At 36.2% G+C, this 24,026-nt stretch overlaps 1 protein-coding gene across 1 annotated transcript; it reads right to left on the bottom strand.

Annotated features, from left to right (window-relative positions):
* Positions 1-11,336: 11,336 nt before the first annotated feature.
* On the bottom strand, positions 11,337-16,057 carry LOC132130229 (uncharacterized). Its single transcript, XM_059541940.1, has 10 exons — positions 16,003-16,057; positions 15,805-15,885; positions 15,619-15,730; positions 15,388-15,513; positions 15,174-15,257; positions 14,780-14,866; positions 14,178-14,413; positions 13,810-13,969; positions 11,582-11,688; positions 11,337-11,410 (listed from the first exon to the last, which is right to left on the bottom strand). The coding sequence occupies exons 1-10, from the start codon at positions 16,030-16,032 to the stop codon at positions 11,360-11,362; spliced, it is 1,074 nt and encodes a 357-aa protein (XP_059397923.1). The 5' UTR covers positions 16,033-16,057; the 3' UTR covers positions 11,337-11,359.
* Between the last annotated feature and the right edge of the window lie 7,969 nt (positions 16,058-24,026).

Genomic DNA, 24,026 nt, shown 5'->3' with positions numbered 1-24,026 from the left:
GGGTAAATGAATGAGGGCAAAATGAACAAAGACATCACTAAGAACAAGGACACTTAACTCTAAAATAACAGATATTTAAAGAAACAGAATCAAAGATGCCTAAAAACAAAGAAACAACGCCCACCAAGCACATGCCAGCAGCATGAATTCCAAACCTGTGACAGAAACGTTTGCAAATATATATCACCTGTCTACGATAAAGTAGCTTATAGTTGTATTTCACAAGTTGAATGACGGCAGGAAGAAAAGGCATGAGGGGAATGAATGTGGATCTAATAATAAATAGGCTACTGTCAGTTTTTATAATTGCTTTTGGTCCTTGAAGTCAGGATTCTGTATCCCCTTTTAATTGGATATACTTCAAGGCCTCCTCAGCAGTTTATCGTATCGTAACCCATGGAGAGCCCAGAACGGCCTGTTTAAACCCTGCTGATTTGACCTGCTGTTCCTCCTAAAGCTTTGTTTGGATGCATATAAGTCAAGAGGAGCAAGCTCCATGTTAATGGTCCAAATGGGAATAAGGATTTAAAAATTATCGATGGGAAAGGTTTATATATATATATATATATATATATATATATATATATATATATATATATATATATACTTAAAATATATTTTACTGGGGTTGCTTATTTGAAAACCACTCAATCTGGTCTAAAAGGTTAAGTTTTTTTCATTTTTTTTTTTTTTTTTGCAGTTTGGCATTTAACAGCATTTTTTTTTTATCCTTTGAGTGATACTACAAAGATTTGATTGAGTTCTAGCTACAGTATATTTGTGAGAAATTGTAGTCTCCATAAACAGATAGCATATACTTGTTGTATAGACTGACAGTCTAATAGTCTAATGCAGTAGCAGAACCAATAAAATGTTACATCTATAAGGACCAATGTAAACATAATTTGTTGTTATTGTGCTAATATAGACTTACGGTGTTAGTCAGCTATTTCCCGTATACCCAATATTTGATAAAATGCTGTTTTTATTCTCATACAAACTGAAATTTGACAAATTGGGGAGATACAAAACGAGTTAGATTGGCTATATTTGTTTTGATGTTTATTTATTTTATTCATTAATTTATTTATTTTGAAAGAAGTCTTATTTGAAACAGTAATGTTGTAAAATCTTAGTACAATTTTAAAAATATGTTTTTTATAAATAAAAAAGCATTTATTTAAAATAGAAATTTTATTTTATAAAATACTGTTTGGCATACCAAAATTAAAGGATATTTATGAACAATGAAATGCCGGATGGTCCACTGCAGGCAAAACTGATATTCTAATCTATAAAAAAATCCTTATATATATAAAGAAAATAAAAAAGTAAAAACAAAAATGATGGTGACCCTTAATTTAGTTCATGTTCGCTCCAACTTCAGCAGTGGCCAAAATATAGTGGGCCATACTGAGCAGAGATGTCCTAGATTTGATTCATTTTTTCAATCGGGCATCTATGTTTTCAGTTTAAGCACATTTGTTAAGTGCTGATATAGTCCAACCTTCTTTTGCAAAGTAAATTTTATTCTGGAACCGTCTTTCTCGTAAAGTCACTAAGAAAATGTCAAGCCTCCCTGTAAGAACACTGACCCATTCAGGTCACATACAGTATTTATCATATTCTTTCACAAGCTACAACACAACAATCCACACACTCCATTATACACAGAATTATCAGTTCACAGACAATTTGACATTGTCACTAAAGCAAACCACATAAATTAATCATATATTTTTTCTAAAACTTGGCATTTTGGGTTTTCACATTTACTGTTTGGATTGGACACCTCACAGAAAGTACTTCTCCATCTCATTCTTACCATGGTCTTGCTATCTGCAGTTTCATTTAGCTGAAGTCAAACTGCAGGCGGATCTCTTTTGTAAGTGCAGTTGTGAGTCCATGAGATTGTGGTTCCCATTATGTCAGAGGCAAGATGGTTTTGAATGATGACTGAAGCAATTATCTTTTTGGATATTTCCATATTTTATAAAGAATCCAATCTCAAATGTATTTCAAACCACCTGATTATTACACCTGTCACAAAGCTTAGGTTTTGTATAATCCCAGCCCAGAACTAATTGTAAGCTTTAGAATCAGATTTTGCAGACCTCTAAGTTGTAGTTAATCACCTTTCATTCTGCAACTATCAAGATTTCCTCAGAGTCGTTCAATTTCAGTTCAAGTTTTATTTGGGGAGAGTTCTTTGTCTCAAAGCAATTACTAAATCACACAGACTTGTCTATCAAACTTACTTAGCAATGCAAATGTTTAACCGGTTCCCCTTAAGGGTAAACAAGCCTTAATAATCATTTATTGTTGTTTGGATGCTTATTGGTGTTTTTCAGTTGAAAGAGAAAGTTTTTGTACCATTTCAGTAAGAAATAAGATGGCTTCATGGGTTAGCGCTCAATAAGAAGCTGATTTTACTGGATGGGAAATATGCTGAAGGATATTGATAAAGTCACCTTGCCCCACACCCCAGCAAAAGAGCACCATAATTAACTTCATGACACACCACTCATAGCTCTATGCAATGAAATCAATATTTCTATCCCGGTCTTCACTGCACTTATTTTCATACTTCATTGACCTTCCTATTGATTCTTAATCTATTTAACTCCACATGCAACAAATGTGTATCCACCATAAGAACAAACAGTGCCATCTAAACGAGATAAAAAAATTAAAGTCAACTAGAAAATGGGAATACAATATTGAGAGTTAGCACACACCTCTGAGACTGCCCACTGAAACAATTTGTAATGATTCTTCCAGCGAACAGACTACTAATAATTAATGCACAATCAGTGTGGATGCTGCATTGCATTTACAGTGTATAACTCTGCATGAGCAAAATTACTGTGAAATATCTATGGTGACAATTTTATTGTATATTCTTTGTATTTGCCAGTGGAAATAGTTCAAATTAAAGCCAATACCGAATCAACAGCTGAGCATCTCAGAGCAACTCACAACAGTGGCATTTTGAATAAATCAGTGTATTTAAAAGAACTGGTTTCTCTGCCTGTAAATCAGAATCAGAATCAATGAAGACCTCAACACCACATCGTGCAGTGTGTCCGAAGATTATTTTGGCCAATATTGTGTCCTGGCACATGTCGGGCAGACCTGTGGAGGCATCATGGTGCATGAATGAATAAATGACTCATAATTGTTTAATTCCTGAATGAATCAGTGTATTGAACAAAATACTTGAGTTAATGAATCAATGACTCACTCATAATTGATTAGTTCTTGAATGATTCAGTGTTTTTTTAGCTAATAAAGCGATAAAAACTGTCACTTGTCACTACCTACTGGCGTAATGATGTAACCTGCAAAAAGAGTCACTGAATATTCCCAATATGCATAAAGTCTACCTGGAGCAAGTGAACACAGACGAGCTGAGGGATGCAAACAGTGAAAAGTTCAGTTAATCTGTATAAAGCATATCATATTTTTGGTCAAAATAATTAATAACAATACTGTATTTCTATTCAAGATGAATGGCATGCTCAATTCCTTTTAGGTTTGATTTGGGTGCTCTTCGGTCCAAGGTAGAACATTTAAAAAGGCAGTGTAGAGAAAAGAAATCTCTGATAGCCGAGGCACTCCTTAATTAAAATGTCTTTAATGAAAAAATGACATGTCCTAAATGGACAACTTTAAAATGCCCACGCGTAGCGGCATGAGGCCTTCTTCAGGGCAGGGAAGAAGGCCTCATACTAAACTAACAACAAAACAATTAACATTATACGTAGAACAGAACTCTAGACAAAATACTCACAGCAAGGTATCATTAAAGATAGACAGAGACAAAGCTTCACAACATTTGGCAAGACTTGACAATATATGACAACGTTAGACAACATTTGGCAATGAACCGACAAAGGGACAGAGAAACACACGAGGTTATAAAGGGAGGCTACTAATGAACACAACAGGTGGAACAGGTGAAACAAGGATGACAAAATTGCCCAAAGAAAAGGCCATGTGCTTGTACAACCCGAATTCCGGAAAAGTTGGGACGTTTTTTAGATTTGAATAAAATGAAAACTAAAAGACTTTCAAATCACATGAGCCACTATTTTATTCACAATAGAACATAGATAACATAGCAAATGTTTAAACTGAGAAAGTTTACAATTTTATGCACAAAATGAGCTGATTTCAATTTTGATTTCTGCTACAGGTCTCAAAATAGTTGGGACGGGGCATGTTTACCATGGTGTAGCATCTCCTTTTCTTTTCAAAACAGTTTGAAGACGTCTGGGCATTGAGGCTATGAGTTGCTGGAGTTTTGCTGTTGGAATTTGGTCCCATTCTTGCCTTATATAGATTTCCAGCTGCTGAAGAGTTCGTGGTCGTCTTTGACGTATTTTTCGTTTAATGATGCGCCAACTGTTCTCTATAGGTGAAAGATCTGGACTGCAGGCAGGCCAGGTTAGCACCCGGACTCTTCTACGACGAAGCCATGCTGTTGTTATAGTTGCAGTTTTGCATTGTCCTGCTGAAATAAACAAGGCCTTCCCTGAAATAGACATTGTTTGGAGAGAAGCATATGTTGCTCTAAAACCTTTATATACCTTTCAGCATTCACAGAGCCTTCCAAAACATGCAAGCTGCCCATACCGTATGCACTTATGCACCCCCATACCATCAGAGATGCTGGCTTTTGAACTGAACGCTGATAACATGCTGGAAGGTCTCCCTCCTCTTTAGCCCGGAGGACAAGGCGTCCGTGATTTCCAACAAGAATGTCAAATTTGGACTCGTCTGACCATAAAACACTATTCCACTTTGAAATAGTCCATTTTAAATGAGCCTTGGCCCACAGGACACGACGGCGCTTCTGGACCATGTTCACATATGGCTTCCTTTTTGCATGATAGAGCTTTAGTTGGCATCTGCTGATGGCACGGCGGATTGTGTTTACCGACAGTGGTTTCTGAAAGTATTCCTGGGCCCATTTAGTAATGTCATTGACACAATCATGCTGATGAGTGATGCAGTGTCGTCTGAGAGCCCGAAGACCACGGGCATCCAATAAAGGTCTCCGGCCTTGTCCCTTACGCACAGAGATTTCTCCAGTTTCTCTGAATCTTTTGATGATGTTATGCACTGTAGATGATGAGATTTGCAAAGCCTTTGCAATTTGACGTTGAGGAACATTGTTTTTAAAGTTTTCCACAATTTTTTTACGCAGTCTTTCACAGATTGGAGAGCCTCTGCCCATCTTTACTTCTGAGAGACTCTGCTTCTCTAAGACAAAGCTTTTATAGCTTATCATGTTACAGACCTGATATCAATTAACTTAATTAATCACTAGATGTTCTCCCAGCTGAATCTTTTCAAAACGGCTTGCTTTTTTAGCCATTTGTTGCCCCCGTGCCAACTTTTTTGAGACCTGTAGCAGGCATTCAATTTTAAATGAGCTAATTAAGTGGATAAAAGTGTAAAATTTCTCAGTTTAAACATTTGCTACGTTATCTATGTTCTATTGTGAATAAAATATTGGCTCATGTGATTTGAAATTCCTTTAGTTTTCATTTTATTAAAATTTAAAAAACGTCCCAACTTTTCCGGAATTCGGGTTGTACACAAAACACGGGCCTGTCATGATCCTGCCACAAGACTAGAGAGAAAACCAGGACATGAAGGCAGAACCATGACAATTTCATATAAGGTTATTTGTCCAAAATATTGGATAATTTCTTGCAGTTACAGAGTAATACAATGTAAAAGCAAAATCTGAAAGAATAGCATTTATGTGGCCATTTTATTTTCCTTGTTTCATAAAAGATAACAATGATTAAATAATCAGCATGAACAAACAAACAAAGTTTAATACCCAACTGTGATAACTGCCCATTTTTTGCTCCATAAATCATTTTCACATTATCAGGCAGGACAGTAATACCCAGGTGTTCCAGGAAAGAGAGAGAGAGTATAACACACTTCTCATGCTCTTATTCAGGCAGCTGCACTGAATAAACGATTGTCCAGTTCTTATCTGGCAGCTCAGTCTGTCAACCACACTTGATGTGAGCCTCAGAACATGATGCCATGATATCTTCACAACAGAACATGGAGGCTGGTTCAGATTCTGCCTCTGCCATCACCAGATCAGAGTCCCATCACACTGCCTGCACTGAGGGATCTATGTCACCTATTGTGAAGGCCTGCCATTTTGTAAAATGTTTAGATCATTGAAGTTTTACATGATGATGCTATTATGCATGATCAATGATAAATTGATAAATGATAAATGCCATGACTGATCAGAATTCAGCGTTCCAAAGACCAGCGTAATAATTATTTCAAACACTTAATACTCATCATTAGCTCATGTCACTTTATCCCTAGGAGTAGGATGCTACCTATTATCTTCCTCTCACCCTGTTACTGACCCCTGTATGTAGCATCATGACCTCACCCTACCAGGAAGAATTTTATGCTGAAATAGCTCTGTTAACACAGTGCATGTCAAACTCTGACAAATGCATTTATCAAGCTCTGCAGCAGTGCTCATTTTTCACGGCTTTGCTAATTAGAGCACAAAGGGCATCCATGTTTCCCGCACTGGACACTCAATCAATACAAACTCGCAGTTCACGCCGGCTTAAGAATCCTGGCAGAACTGCAAGTGGAAAGGTTATTGTGCTCCAGTTTTAGCTCAGCTGGTCAAAACAGTGCAGCCCTCCTCAACAGAGCTATTATGGGGGGAAATAATAATAATAATAATAAAAAATTTAAATGCTCTTTATGTGTACTGTTAAAATGCAGTATCTTTTATATCCTTCATCAGTCTCCCCATTTTAATATCCCATGAAAGCACTGGAGATATAAAATGTACTGTACAAATAAACATGTTATTCCTAATGGTCTGTTTCTCAGGTAATTTCAATGCATCAACGACGAGGGCTTGTTTGGTTTGTGGAACATGACCTTCAACAAAACAGGCATCTGTTGAGCGTTAATATCGTTCCGGCAGACTGCTTGGCCCATTGATAAGATGCTAGAATTTCAGAGGCTTGTGATATGTGATGTTCATTAAGGGCCTTACAGGTCAATTATGTTTTGAGTCACGATCAGGAGGGGGAGAAAAGCTTTTAGCGATGCCTGGCCATTAAAAGGAAAGTGATCCATGGCACCCTGTGGCATTTTTCCCTCTGCTAGCCACTTCCCTTTTTCTCAAATTCCTCTAATGGTTAATCTTTCAGAGCCAAGGAGAGCACAAATTTTGCCTTGCAATTAACCTCTCAATGTCTTTCCTCACTAAAAACACTCCTGCGAAGGCTACAAAGGATGAAAGTGCATTTTATAGAGAATGCAAGGCTTTTCACCGCATTTGCAGGGGGTGGATATGTGTTTATGATGAAAAACTTCTTTGCCTTAAAGGAAATTGAGTCGTATTGGGGTAAACTTGAACTGATGTGTTGCTGATGCAGCAATGTTTTTTATGGGTCTTCAAAATAATAATAATAATAAATGTCTTTGGAAAAGAATTCTATTGAATTGGAAGACACAATAAATTACAAAAGAAAACAAATAAGTATACCTCTTAAAAGGTAAAACACTGCAAAGATTTGCCACGGTAAATTAGGACATCTGTGAGTTTGCTGTGAGCTGGTCTGATGTGAATGGTTTTCATCACTCATCTGTGAAAGACACAGGCCACAAAGAGAGCAGCCAAGGGGCTTGACACTTGACAGAGGAGCTTGTGTCAAATCCATTGGCCTGTAAGCTTGTCTCCCTTTAGTCCTCATTCACTGACACATGGGCAATGATACACAAGTTTTCTTCTCACTAAATGTGATGCAGTCATATCCCACAGTTGTCGTCCTTCAACATTCATAAAATCTGTATGAAATAAGACACATCTTTATATTTTGCCTTGTGCACATTCCATCAATGCCAAAATAGGAGACACTTGAGAGGTTAATCGAGCTATTGCATCTGTTTGGTCAATAATACAAGTCCATTTTAAAGTGTTTCTAATTTGACATGTTGTCAGCTGTCTGACCTTTAGACCATTGTTTGGTTAGAAGCAGCTTTAGGGCAGAAAATTGTTCAATTTAATTTAAAATAAATGACTACATATGTAATAATGTTTGATGTAGCATAGATCGTAGATATACCAGAAACAATACTGCACACTTGTAGCTTCCAAATGTTTATTGAATAATTCAGTGTTTCAATCAGAGACTATCATCATACTAATCAAAATGTAATAATATTAAATATGCTGGATGTTTTTTTTTCTCTCTCTATTCTATTTTTCAGTTGGCTTAACTTTGTCCTAAACACACTGGCACTAAACACACTGGATTAAGTTTTAGATCTTTAGTCAACTGCTTCTGTAATTATAAGTGTCCCACTCTTCACCTAATGTGATTTAGAGGCCACTGGACCAGCCAGAAAATCAATTAACTAATTATAATTAATCACTTTGAGTTAAGGGCAAAAGCAGGTTTCTCACACATCAACTGCGTCATTCTGCAGTCATCAGCACTGACGGCCCAATGAATAATAATGATGGTCTGCTCGCATCTGAGTCAAGTGGTAATATCGCTTCTTAAAGAAATCCTCTGATGTGTGACAATTACAGTCATCTTAACTCAATACATCCATTTTTCAGTTCATTTACCTTCCTGTACTGGTTATAATATAATCCCTGTATATGTACAGTGGTCCAAAAGTTTTTAGACACTTTAAACTGCATAAATGCCACTCCGGCAGAATGTAAAATATCAAGACAGGTGACATTAAATTAAATTAAAAGGAAAAATAATATGAATATTTACAAACATAGCCGTGATGAACTTATCTGCTGGAACACCTTTGTAAATTTGGGGGTAATTGACTTACATCCACTAAAAATCACCGGAACACCATGTAGCAGGTTTGTTATTTTTGTTACAATGCATTTTTTTCTGGGAGATTAGTTACATGAGATATTATATTCTGTCTTGTCAAGACTGGTTGGTGCTTTTCAGGTAAATTGTGTAGAAAAAGCAATGGTTTGAGCAGGATATGAATATGACTAGAAGTTTAATTACTTCACATTTCAGAGCAATTGCATTTCATTCTCAAAAAGTTCCCCCAGTGGGGCTTTCAAAATGCTCTCATTACACCAGCACATCAACAGTAATACAATAGCAAGTATATTTCAAGCCTGTCTCATTGGTAGTATGAAAAGCATAACAGATGCACCAGATGTAGGCTTCTGTTTCGATGCATTGTACCACACTATTGCCAAATGACCAGAGTGGCTGTCCAAGAAACACAAAATATGAGAAAATTGGAACTTCTTATAGCCATAGTTTTGTTAGATGTCATTGACACCTATTTTTAATCCAACACCAGGATATGTTGATTCACAGTTTAAGTTGATTTGAGGACAACAGACAAAAGAAATCCAAAATTGAGGAAGTACTAATAGTGTTTTTGACATTTCATGTCAAAAGGCTCTTCTGGTTGACATATTTATGGTAGCTATTAAAGGGTGATACACTTAGACCCTGAGCACAATGCAGCCAATTAGTGTAATTCATGTTTTGAACAACAAATCTTATGCTGAAGAACAAAGGGCTCTGAAGTAATCAATATCACTGCAATCAGTGTTGGGGAGTAACTAGTTACATGTAACGGCGTTACGTAATTTAATTACAAAATTATTGTAACTGTAATTAGTTACAGTTACTACGAAAAAATGAGTAATTAAATTACAGTTACTTATGAAATTTTTAACGATTACAAAGGGGATTACATTTGAATATTTACACACATCCACGTACAGATTTAACTGATTTCTTTCCCAAATTGCACTGGCAATTCTGAGACATACCGCCCAAATAATTTCCGGGATGCGGAAATACAGTCTGGTTCGTAGAATCCAGTCATAAAAACGAAATGCCTAACGCGGACGGAATATGCCACATTTTGGATAACTAAATCAAAAGTAGGTCAGTACACTTGAATCAAAACATGACATGGACTAGTGTCTGTGAATATCAAGCCCCAAAAATGCAATATATGACTTGCACATTCTGCGTGTCTGTGGAAATCAGGCGCGGACTGGACACCGGGAGAACCTGGACAATTCCCGGTGGCCTGGCAGCCGATTTTGCCCCACTATTTAATATCATTATTGTATACTAAAGCGATCATTTGCGAATCCGCCATTTGATAATTAAATCTCTAATAAGTCATGAATTGTTAGTCATGACTCGCGCGCTCTCCGCGCCTCCGCCAAACGGGTTGGATCAGACTCAATCAATGTAATCAATCAGAGTAATCAATGCGAGAGAACAAGAGAGAAAAGAGTGGACTGTGGAAGCGCACAGCTGGAGCAGAGAAGCAGAACTACTGTTCAGGGTTTTAGGTCAGTTTAATCTGTAAATATGCTTTTTTGTCTTTGTTTTTATATTTAATTAATCAAGCAGCAGCACGTTGCTCATCAGCCATCACTCAAAATACTATATAAAGGACATCATTATTATCTGTTGTAATGTTACAGTAGGAATTTAGCTGAAAAAAATTCAGATTTTTTTTTATAGGTTTAGGGGGAGCTACGAGAGACAACAACACAACCCTTACGAAAATTAACATTTTAATATTTAACTACCCAGCTAGAAATGCTACGTTCCCAGGACGTTCTCAGAACGTCCCCACTGGTGTCAAGGACGTCGCCTAGTAACGTTCCGGGAACGTTTGGAGACGGTCATGATGTGGAGTTCTTTAAAGGGTCGGGGGACGTTATTTTGCGGACCTTCACAGAACATTCAGGACGTTATCGGAACGTTTAGGGGACCATGTTATATTTGCAAATGTGATGTTCCCAGAACGTTCTCAGAACGTCCCCACTGGTGTCAAGGACGTCGCCTAGTAACGTTCCGGGAACGTTCGTAGACGGTCATGATGTGGAGTTCTTTAAAGGGTCGGGGGACGTTATTTTGAGGACCTTCACAGAACATTCAGGACGTTATGTGAACGTTTTCAGAACGTCCCCACTGGTCTCAAGGACCTGTAGGGAACCAAACTAGAATTTTACTGCAAAAAACACTTGTTCTTTCAGAACTTTAAATAGGAATAAGCATGCACGTTTAACACATTCAAAGATAAAATCAGTCATTTATTTTGTGTGAACAAAAACAGATTATAAATAAATTATATATTACATAAATTATATATATATATATTATACACACACACAAATATTAGGAAACAGTAATAACAACAAGAACACATATTTATATTCATTTTATGTTGCGTAAATGGTGAACAACAAATAACAAAAACAATAATTTATATTAAATATATACTGTGTGTGTGTGTGTGTGTGTGTGTATCAGTCACTGTCTCCATCCTCAGGAGGTGCCCGAAGTTCTTCTTCCGCTGCCTGAAAAAATTAACATTATATTTACCAATCACTTCAATGACTTTTTAATTACTTTTAACTCCACTTTGTTTATAAGTACCGGTACTAAGTAAATAAATCAAAACAGTTATGTTATTCTAGAGAATAGAGAGAGAGAGAGAGAGAGAGCTCTCATTGAATAAAACAACTTACAGGTGTTGCGACCAACTTGACACGGTGAGGTGCATGTTTGAGGGTTTCCCCTATACATGTATCAATTTCCTTTTCTGTGTGTTTCGGAAATTGTTTGGCACAAGCACCTAGAAGAGAAAAAAAAATGTAACAAAATAAATGTGAAAAGTCTCAGGGCTCAAAACTATGCTGAAAAGTTTTTACAAGAACAATAGTCACAGCTCCACCGAACAAAAATTGAAAAAAGAGACACTTAAACATTTAAAATGGACCATTATTATGACGTTATTGTTATACATTTTTAAATATGTAGACTAGGCTATTATAGGTATTTTTATAGTTTGGATTATTTTATATTTTTATTTTATATTTGTTATAATATCCCATTAGTCCTAATAGATGCGATTTCAACTATTTCTGTAGTACTTTTATAAAGAACACCGCTTTTTCACATAACGCAGTGAAGCAGCCCTGCACGAGAGAATAATTGATTCTATAATAAGAACTGATCAACCGATTCAGCACCATCGCCTCGGACAGCACCGGGGAACGGCGCGATGTGGAAATAATATTGCTGATGACGCAATTGCCCTGCTCCCTCCAAAATGGATACAAATGCATATTCTACAAGGGGGTTAAAATAATCTAAATAAATATATGACGATTATCACTATTGACATAAAATGTGAAAATAAATTAAAAGTGTTACGCCATATTACAGTAGGCAGTTATGACATGCAAAATATGAATTTTTATTTAAGCGTTGAGCATTATAAACAATCAGACACGAATCTGATGAGCTCATGTTGCAATAACCAATCATATGAGTTTAGATAAGAGTTAAGAAAAAAAACTGCTGGTTTGCGGGAGCTTTTGCCGCGTTCACGCCAGTGCCGCTCACCTCAGACAGAGACAGACACAATCTGGATTTCACTGAATTCACTCGTGGAAAACTGTATATGTAAGTGAGATATTAATTTATAATCCTATTGTTTTTTTCATGCTACTAAAATAACGACTTGATTTTGTAATCGGAAAAACTAATTAACTAATTCATAAATGGGTCTTGTGATAGTCTACAATAATTTGTATTTGTAATATTGCAAATGTTTTTGTGTTTTCGTGAAATTAAATATAAGCATAGGCCTATATGGTGTAGTTTACAGCTAGAGTCCTGCACGGGTTCGGGTACCTGTAGGTTTTTGCTCAAACGGATGAAAAATATCCACCTGTGTCGGATACGGGTGCAGGTCGGGTCGGACACGGGGGAAACATGGGTTTAAAACAATCACATGCAAACGTAATGCATATTTTTAGGAACACATCTATAAAAATATGCCTGTATTTCAAGTTGATAAAATAATTTTTAATAAAACAATTTAAAATCCATATCAGTTTATTTGTGTCCACGCGCCACGCCCTCCCAGGAATCTATAACGTTAACTATACTTCCACTTTTAAAAATTCATCATAACCGCGCGCGCGATCTGCTTGCAGTCGTCGAGATGGATTCTGAGGAGTTTAAGAAAAGAATAGCTAGTGGAGGAGTTTGTAAAGTTGTCGACAATACGTCATCAAAAATCAAGTCCGATATGTGGGAGAAATTTGGAGTTAACTGAAGAAAATATTGTGAACGGCTTATTTGCTGCATGCATTTTCGTGTTCGGAAATGTGGAACTTCATTGCTGAGGAAGCACAGATAACTGGTTAAGTGAGGAAGTTCATTAAATAACTTCATATTCATATTTTCTCACAATATTTTGTCACCTATATCACAATGCATCTGTTATTTTATTTTTTAAATTCTCATATTTACATTTACATTTATTTGTTTAGTTTATTTTAATAAAGTTTTGACATCCAAAAGTACACTTTATGAGCAATATGAATAAGTGAATAAGTAAAACTAAAACCATATGAAACATTTATGATTATTAGTGATGAAAACAGTTGTGCTTCTTCACATTTTTGTGTTTTTCAGGGTTATTTGATAAATGAAAGAAAAAAAAGCAGCATTTATTTGAAATGTAAATCTTAACTCTCTTTTCTGGCCAATTTAATGCATCCTTGCTGAATAAAATGATTTTTTTTTTTTTTTTACTTGTTTTTTTTTTCGTTTAGAAGTCAAAAACGAGAAAACAAATTATTTGAAGGTACATGGACAGTACAGACATTTTTCTGTTTATCATTTGCTCTTTAAAAAGTTGCATGATGAAGTGAAAAGAAGAGAGAAGTTTTGAAAAGCATACTTAAAACAATATGGTGGAGGGCTGTCCCAATGAAGGTCAGTTTTCCTTTTCGGCCTTTCAGGCTGTAATTTGACCAGGCCTCATTGGTGGCTATTTTCCGAAGGATTCTCCTCACAGCGTCTCCAATGTTGCTACCTCCCATCAGGCTCAAAAACTGTATCTATGCAACATATAAAGATAAATAAAGCAATTGTTAGTATTGCAATGCCACATGGAGCAGGGTAACTGCTGACACACAAGCAAATGCGAGAGGTGTATGTATTTAATTCTGATAATTCAGCCTACATGCACACAGATCTACATTTTGAACTTAAAAATGTCACTTTTGTGACAAAAAGGTTACTGACCCCTGTGCTATATCAACATACCATCCTTTTTTTCCCTTCTGGGCCCTCAAGTTTTAATAGGAAAGCTTGCAGCTCCTGCAATGTTTTGCAGGGCCTCTCAATGGTCTCCTGTGGTGGTGTTGTGATGGTTGCCGGACCAGGACGATTCTGTTGAATAGCCTGGATCAGACGCTCAATAGAATTGGAAATATCTGTTGACATTCTCTCAATTGCGAGGAGCATCCGCTGCTCAGATTGTTCGATGAGATGCTGGAAATCTGAAAAATTTAGATGGGTGAGATGATGATGATGATGGAAGGGGGGGTTCATCTTGACATTTAGTTATTTGCTTAGTATTCAGGCATATGTGTGGTACTTCAAGAAATAAAATATAGACATTGGCATGACTGTATTGCCAGATGCAATAGCTGGTCTAATTTGGATAGTAAGTCAAGTCATCTTCATTTATATAGCACTTTTAACGATGCAGATTGTTTAAAAGCAGCTTTACAGAGATGAATGTATAATTTAAGGTAACAGAGATTGAGATTAGAAAATGCAGCCATAATCTTAATTTACTGAAGATTAAAAAAAAACCATTTATCTTAACAAATGAATAGAATATCAACATTAAAAATGCATACCATGAAAAGTATTATTAGCTGAAAGATTTGGAAGGGATGGCTCATCTTCCTCAGGTGAGTGAGCTGTGATGTCAGTAGGTGGTTTGTCTAAAAACAGACATTGAAAGCATGCGATAAACTCAGTTCAGGGGAGTTGAGTACTTTTACACAAAATGCCATGACAAAAAATACCAACCTACAACTCACACAATATAAGACACTCCAACCAAATTCAAAACTTTTTTAAAATAGGATTTCCATTAGAAATTTGTTTGTACTGTATTTCACACAAAATAGCTTCTTCCCGTCAGCTGGCAATGCACTTATTTTGCCTGTTCACTAATTGACGCTGACGCACCACCATCAAATCAACACAACACAAGAAATTACACCAAAAGTTAAATCTGTTACTTACAACTTGGAGGCTTTGGGAGGCTTGATGGCTTCTGAGAGGATGTTGACATTTTTCTCCTTTTTTTGGTAGGAATCTCACATTCTCCTATTCATTCAGGATGAAACAGTTTATATATAGTTTAGTTTTATAGAGTAGTTTTCTCTGTAATCATGGCATGATTTTTATACATAAACAGTGGACTAATGCATGACAAAAAGCAATCGCATATGTTTACCTTCACTCTCGGTCCAGTATTTTGATGGTACTTTTTTTTTCCGCTCTTTTAGCACCTCTTCTTCTGTGTCCACGTTTGAACTTTCTACAGCTTTTTTGGCTCGTTCTCTGGCTGTCTTATAGTTGTCTAAGGACAGAGTAAATTTGAGTTGTCTTTTTAGTTTTTGTAATCATTTTACTGTGTAAAGGCAGTGTACTTTCATATGACTATATATTTATTCAGTTTTCTCACCAGTCTCGGAGAGTATTCTTATTTTGTGCCGCTTCCAGAGCTCCTTATCTGGCCTTTGGGAGGCCTTTGCCATGGCAGCAGCGTTTCTACGGGGCCAGTAGCAAATCAGAACCTAAAACATTTCAGGGAATATGTTATTTCCGGTATTACGTGTGTGTGTGTGTGTGTGTGCGCATGTACCCTTACCCCATTCACCTCCTCTACCCATAATGCAGGCGCCACAGCAATTGCATTTTCTTGTTCAAAAATAACTATGTAAAATCCAACCTACATTACAAACAGAAGAACAGACACTCCTTAGAAAAGACGGTCAATATTCAGTATATGAAATCTAAGTTAAGACATTAAAGCAATGACAGAAAAAAAATAATACTAACTATGTACATATTTCCATATTTCATTAATCAAGGTCATGAAGGAGAGAAAAGACAACTTTGCGGCCATGCCCATCCTCAAGGATCATTGCCCTTCCTTGCAAGTTTGCCTTGTCCAGTATCTCCATCTTAGATGGACCACATACATAGGCTCCATAGAACATCGAGTCACATGGCTGGTAAAGGTACGACGTTAAGTGCGAGAATACTCTACATAAGAGCTTTCCGGAGTTGGTCCTCTCCAGAACTTCACAGCAGGATGTTGGGCTAACAATGTAAACATTATTAGGATGTTTCAATTGTATTGGTTTCTCTTCACTTGTTTGTATAGGAATCTGTGAACGTTCTTGGAGCCGTTTTGCTGCTTGGACTAGAACATGGTTTCCTGATCTAACCATCTTCTTCAGCTGGTGCATGTAGCTCTCAAACGCAAAGGCACTACATTTGTCTGAATTCAGTGGCCTTCCACCTCTCCAATTCCTCCAGACTGCGTGGCTTCCTGGCAAAAATATGGGGTATGTCATTTCTCAAGTTCCTTAGCCTCTGATTGACCTCCCTCAGCTGAGCCGGCGATAGTCGATGCCCCGACTTGCCCTGTGACCATAGTAGGAGCATTTTTCTCATCACTCCCAGGCAGCACTGGTGCATGTAGTCAGCAGGGAAAGACTTGATCATGTCAATTTGGAGATTGCTGAAAGGGGACACAGCATTTTCGTGATGATGTTCTGGTTGGTGTTGCTCTCTAAATGAGACATCGTTCCTCAAAGTGAGGTCATGCACTTGTTGGTAAGTGATGCGCCCCTCCCAGTTGCCTTTTTGGGTGCATTTGTCACAGCCATAGTAACCTGAGAATTGTTTGATGCACTTCAGCATGGCTTTTGCTGGTGCATCACAGGTAATGCATCTCAATCTTACATTGAGTGTTGTTTCTCCCCATGCAAAGCCATTCATTAGAATCATTTTCAGTTCATCTGATATGACTTTAATGAAGTCCAGTGATTTGGGCTTGGTCTCAGTGAGGGCAATGGTCAAAGGAAATGTGCTTGCTGGTTTTAGATGTACTGTGCAGAGTACAGGCCAGAAAGATTTACCAGTGCTCTTAAAGAGTGGCAGTCCATCTACATTGAGGGAAATCTCAAGCTCAGTGATGTCTTTTGCATAATTGTAGGGATACCGATTCAAGCACATGATTAATTGTTCAGTCACTCCTAATTTAATGCATTCCACACCAGACACCATTTGGCTTTCAACAGGATCCGTTTTTAATAATGTTTTAGTAGTAGATGGCAGGTGTTTATGCCCGTGATTCCTGAGAATTTTGAGCAGTTTTTCTGCAGCATTGTGCTTGATATTATATTCATTGATCCACCTCTTTAACTCCTCTTCTAAATTTTCAGTGGGCATATCAATGTTGGCAGTATTCTGAAAAAACTCTCCATCCATGTCACTACTGGAATATTCAAGAACCATATTCTCTGTGTCTTCTGCCATTGTATGTTGTAGTGATGTGACTGCACTGATGTCAGTATTGACAAACGACATTTCATTGCTGTCACTATTAGATTCTCCAGTCATTGCATTTTTTAGGCCTGGGTTCCAGATTGGCATAGTGTCCCTGGGATTGTGTGCTTCATTGTTTAGCACAGTACTAGGACCAGCTGCGTTAATGTGCACATTTCTCATTTTCCGTTGTACCCTCTGCCATAGTCGTTTGTATTCTCTTTTCCTAGCTTCTGCAGGCATCCAGTTGTGTGACACAGCTATGTGTTTTTTTCTCTGCAAATGTGTACACGCATGTTATTTAAGTAAAAAAACCTAAAGATCGTAAATTTTTAGGCAAATACAGTGATCTTTCACGCCACATTATAAGGTGAAAAACATCTTGATATAACATTGAACTTATCACATTGCTGTGAAATCGATCCCTTTTCTGGCATGTCAGCAATATGCTGTAAATTTGAAAACCTTTTTTGCAAGACAAGCCTACCTTCTGAGATGACATCATGGTAATCTGTCTGTAGGGCAGGGTCTGGAAAGCACAGAAAAGAGACAAAGTGAATTGAAATCACATATACGTCGACGTGGGACAATTTTATTTACACTTGTTACTTCAAAGGATACAGATGATATTAGATACAATGCCTGAATTGTGAATTGCCTAACCGGTTGTGCATTAAAGTGTAATTTCTATAATTATTACTATAATTATTATTATTATTATTTTATTTTTATTTTATTTTGTTTGTGTGTTTTGTATTTATGTATTTATAGTTTGTTCTGGTTTTGTTATGTTTTGTTAAACATGGACCTTTATTTTCACCAAAAAGGCTTATTTCTTCTTTTTTTCCCTGCTTATTTCTAGGCTCTTTTTTTAAATGCAAGCGCAAACTGGGTGCTGGCTGTTTGGCCAGAATAAGCTCGAAGTCGTGCACCTCTGGAAGCGGAGTTTCGTGCAAAGTTACAAAAAATGCCGTGCACACATTTGCGCGAAATGGGGTCTCGCGCCCACTGTGATGACGGCACCGTCGCGCTCGTGCGGAGGTTGAGGGACGCGCGCGCTCACAGCCAAGCCTGTGAGAAGGCGCGTTAATTTTCAAATAAAGTATAATTTACAAAAATGATATTAATTGTATTCATAATTTATTTTAAAGTAGCTAATGTTAACATGACAGACCCTAAAAAATTAATGAGCTTATCTGAAAAGGATAAGCTACTTCTTTAGACCAAATGACATCACGTAAACATAACGGTATTTAACGACAAATAACGGCGATGACAGTGCGGACCAGTGGTATAAAGTTAAAGAAAAAGACGGAAAAACAGTTTGTCTGAGTAAATGTGGTACATTTATTACTGGAAAAGAAAGTCCGTCAATTTTATGACAATTTATTCAATTTCTTGTGGAAACGGCCGTTTTACCATGAGAAAATTTCGCTCAAAAGCTAACGTTACTGTCCTTATAATTCCATATTATTATTATTTATATCATGTAACGTACATTATATGTCATTTTGTTTTTGTGTTTTTAATTTAAATAGAATGGTTAATTAGAAGAATTACCTCAGAGAAACTGACAGTTGGGATGTCCAGTTGGGATGTCCACTGAGTGAGTGAGGTGTGAGTACGCTGTGTGTGAGCGCGATGGTCACAGACCCCAGCTTATATACCCGCTGCCAGATTTAGAATTTGTGACCTATATAGGTGTTAAACGTTTTTTATTTTATAAAAAAAATATGTATATTTATATAATGATATATTGCGTTATAATACTAATAATTACGTTATATTATGTAATGGATAATGTGAAAAATAATAATAAAGAAAATAATAAAGAAAATAGCCATTTCCGTCTAGATACCTGCGTCCATAGCAACACTTTGTTTTTCATGGCAACGGTGTGTTATACTTAGCAGCGCCTGTTATCAAGAAATAATACATTAGAATTCAAATATATAAATTAAATGAGTATAAATTAATATATATACATATAATTTAGTATTATTTACTAATAAATAATTCATATTATAATAATTGTAATTTAGTATTATTTTTACAATTTATTTAAAAATGTTTATGTGCAAATAAACCCAATAGGTCATATTTCCCGGTTGTAAAATTGTCGTGTTTTATTCGTCTAATAGATAGGCGAACATTTCTCATGAAAAATCGTTCATTATTGTAATGTATAAGATTATAAACGTCTTACCTGTTTCTTCTTCTCAGATGTGCAGAACCTGACTCATCCCATTGATTTTTTTCTTCATGGTAAAAAATAAATAAATAAGTCTTCTCCCAGAATGAGGTTCAAGCAGCTGCTTTCCTTTTGTATGTATATATATATATTTATATATTTATTTATTTATTATTATTTTATTTTTTTTCATTACCTAGATACATATAGGCCTATTATAATTATACAACATACAAAAACCAGTGGCGGATACAGAACGTCATTAATAGGTGGGCCTGGTGAATATACAGAGGGGCCTCGGGTTTTTTAATCTTATACACCTGATTCCCGGGCTCTGTATTATAGAGCTTTCACACTGCGCGCGGATGCGGTCCAGCGATCCGTTCCATGTGCGGTGCAGTGCAGAGATCGTTTCCGCACCGAGTCTATTTCTGATGTGCTGCACGCGCTGAATTTAAAGTGACAGGCTGACGGTGCATGGTTCGTGATCAAAATGAACACAGATTGACATGAAAATATAATAATCTCACCATAAATGCGTTTAATTAAATAAAATGTAGTAATCTCACCATAAATGCATTTAATTTATTTATACTCTTTTACACAGTCATGTTTTTTTTACTTTAGGACCGGGGTAAAGCAAGGAAAAATAAATTTACTTCAACAAGGCAACATAATGAACAACTCTCGTCTCATTCATGGTGGAGGTGAAAAAACAATTTCTTTGTGACATGCAATATTTATTGTATTAAAACTTAAATGCAAAAGAAAAGGCATGTTAGTCGGCTGTTTTTGTCAATTTTAAGATTTGAAATGTTTGCGATTTTGCGAAGTACTACATGGTTAAATATTTTACCACTTGTTTGAGCAACTTAATATATAAATCTATATAAGTAGCGCTGAATACGTTGTTTAAATTGTGTTAAAACGTCTATTAAAGAGTGTATATGTACAAAGAGAATCGCAATGCTGACAATCCTTTTTTTTTACTTTTTTAATAAAAGTTTCTGATAACTTCTGGATTTGAAATACAAATAGTGAGTATGTGTTTGTGGTAGCCTACAGTCGTGGATCAGTCACGCACTGCACACGGAGTATGTGTGTTTCACAGTGTAACAGTAGTGTTACGCCACTTTTAAGTCAGTGCGCGCACGGAGAGCGTGTGGCCAGCCCGTGCAGAAAACAAATTCACAAGAGAACCAGCTGTGTTGCATGATAGCATCACTGGACTGACACGTGATATGCCGACATATTTTTATTTTGTAGCTATTTTTCGTAGCTACTTTACTTAAATGTCCTCATGAAACTATTAAAATTAAATTATTTATTAATTTGTTATTATTAAAATTTAAAAAATTAATTGTTTTTATTAATCTGATTGGGTGGGCCACCAGTCAATCTGCCCACCCAGGCCCACCCATATATCCGCGCCTGACAAAAACTAGCCAAAACACATCTAACAGAACAAAAGTTTATTTATTTATACAACATTAACGTGCTTTTTAAATTAACGAAATGTAATATTCATCTTTATAGAAGATACAGTACAATAGCCTACAACAATCTGCAAACTTCATATTCATAGCAGATTTAAAACAGTCCTTTTTGTGGTGGTTTATTTTGCTAAAGTTTTCTTGATATTGTGAGTTTACACAAATAAAAGCTTTAAATAATGTATTATTCTTATGACCAAAAATTGAGTATTTTAAGTTGTTTACACTGTTGACAGGAAAAAAATGCAAGCGACTGCATGGCCGCTTCCATGCCCTGCAGTGCGCGCGCTCCCCACTCCGCACATAAAGAAAGGACGATGCACCAGCAGCAGTGGCTCACAGTTGAATTGGGCTGCAGCTCTCCCTTCTGAATACAGTCAGCCGCGGGTGTGGCAGAAAAATTGAACTGCATCACTTATGCATCGCTTATTTTCACGTTGCCTTGATCTATGACATTGTATTGTTTTGTATGTCTATTTGTTAATAAGGGATTTATGGACACATCAAGGATTTTAGATCTGTAGAGTAAAAGCCATAGTTTTTATTTTGAAGTAACAAATATCAAATCCTACCCACAAAATTAGCAGAGAGGACCTAATAAATTGGCTAGCATGTTAGTGTTATTATTTAACAAATAAGTTTAATACTTATTGTATTATTATTTAATATTTTCATTAATTAGATGTAGATTTAATACATCTTTGCGTTCATTAATTTGTCATATTTTTAACGTTGTTGTGTGACCATATAATAACCACATTGGGAACGTTATTATATGACCAACAGAGGACCATGCGAGAACGTTCTGTTAACATCCCGAATGTCCTCTTTGTAACGTTGTTGTGTGACCATATAATAACCAATATCGAACGTCCCCCTAAAGTAATAACGGGAACGTTATTATGTGACCAACAGAGAACCGTATGGGAACGTTCTGTTCACGTCCCGAATGTCCTCTTTGTAACGTTGTTTCATGACCATATAACAACCAGTATGGAACGTTCCCCTAAAGTCACTTTGGGAACGTTATTATATGACCAACAGAGGACCATGCGAGAACGTTCTGTTAACGTCTCAAATGTCCTCTCTGTAACGTTTGCTATGTGACCATAAAATGCCCCAAATAGAACGTCCCCCTAAAGTCATTTAAGGAACCTTGAACTGCAGCACTTTCATAACCAAAAGAGGACGTTCCAAGAACGTACCTAATGTTCTGTAAAGGTTCGGAACTTTCGTTACCTTTAGACAACTTTTAGGGAACGTTGCACAAGGTCACGAGAACGTCCCCTCCTACGTGGGTATAAATCCAGAGAAAATGGTTACTATTGTTTAACTGTGGTAACCAAAAATGTAAAATTATTTTACAAATGTATTTATTTAAAAATAAATACAAATCCATTTGCAAAAAAACAAAACAAGGTTATTTTACTTTTATATAGGCTAATAAAAGCAAGGTTAATTTTTGTAAGGGAAAAACATGACTTGTGTACAGTATTAGGATTTTTCTATAAAGATATTGTAGTATTGTAGAGTATTGTATTGTAAAGTATAGTTTTGTTCAATCTTGAGTATTAAAGTCATGAGAGAGATGGATAACAGAGCAAAATAAAGAGACTGAAGAGAAAAATGGAAGTGAAGGTGCAGTTCAGGAGAGAACTTTTAATTACTTTGCATGTCCCCAAATTAAAGATTTAAACCTTTTTTTATGTCAGGTCCATACAAAAAATAGTTTTGTCCATGAATTTGTTTGTATGAGTTTGAATTTTCCAGTCTGAATTTTTTTCCCAGTCTGCCCCTCCTGTAAATTAATGGCAAAGACATGGTTTCATTTACTACACATAGGCCTACTGAAACTCGCAGTGTTTTCAACCTCTGCCATCTCAATATACTGTAGGAGTACACGAGCACATAAACATAATTTCTAGAACTGCTCTGTGTCACTTCATGTGCATTTTACTTATTTTGAGAAAACTATCATCATATACAAAGAGACAGCAGTTTAAAAAAACACCAATGTTTCAGGAGTTTAGTACACAGAATACGTCACATGCTTATTAGATAAATGTATTTAAGTTGATGTATATGCTTTCATTTATTATTCTTTAATTTTCACAAATTTAGAAAAGTAATCAAAAAGTACTCAAAAGTAATTAGTTACATTACTTTAATAAAGTAATTGAAAAAGTTACACTACTATTACATTTTAAACAGGGTAACTTGTAATCTGTAACCTATTACATTTCCAAAGTAACCTTCCCAACACTGACTGCAATAGACCTGAATGGCTTTTGAATTGTAGATTGATTGCTGTTTCAAGCAAACTATTGCCCTCTATACAGACTAAACATTTTCTGAAACAAATAATGGGGACAGGGAATTAGTGGTCCAGACACAAAATCACCAGTTGGGGATTAAGCCATTAAATGTGTTGCTTATCTACTTTTGTAGCACCTGAGGGATGTGATAAACTGGACACAGGACAGAATGAGCTGTAAAGAGGCCCATTTGCCTGAATTTATGTGACTTTTAAGATTATATAGCAGTGCTTCCTTTTTGTTTATTTCCCAGAAAGTTTAATTTGAATAAGAACTGTGGCTTATGTTTATCAGCCAGTCGGTTTCCAACATCTGAGGTCTGAATAATTAAGACCTGTCACAACTTTGGCTCTATTATTAATCTCTGACACTAAGTTGTCTAGAAACTATAATGGAAACCAGCTTGATAAGAAGTTCAAACACACACATTCTGAATAAAAAGTAGTTTTTTTAAGAGACTGACATATGTATTAAATAATGCTATTTGGGAGCTGATTGTGATGCCTGGAACATTTTATTACAATTAAATTAGAAA

The sequence above is a fragment of the Carassius carassius genome, chromosome 4, assembly GCF_963082965.1.
Source record: "Carassius carassius chromosome 4, fCarCar2.1, whole genome shotgun sequence".
NCBI classification, from domain to species: domain Eukaryota; kingdom Metazoa; phylum Chordata; class Actinopteri; order Cypriniformes; family Cyprinidae; genus Carassius; species Carassius carassius.
The sequence above is the reverse complement of the archived record's forward strand: the minus strand, read 5'-3'. Positions and strand labels throughout refer to the sequence as shown.

Coding starts and splice junctions, on each gene's coding strand:
- LOC132130229 (XM_059541940.1), bottom strand. CDS start 16,032: ATGACCTTGATTAATGAAATATGGAAATAT. Junction 15,258..15,387: donor ATACTGGACCGAGAGTGAAG/GTAAACATATGC, acceptor CTGAATGAATAG/GAGAATGTGAGATTCCTACC. Junction 13,970..14,177: donor CAGAAGGGAAAAAAAGGATG/GTATGTTGATAT, acceptor TATGTTGCATAG/ATACAGTTTTTGAGCCTGAT.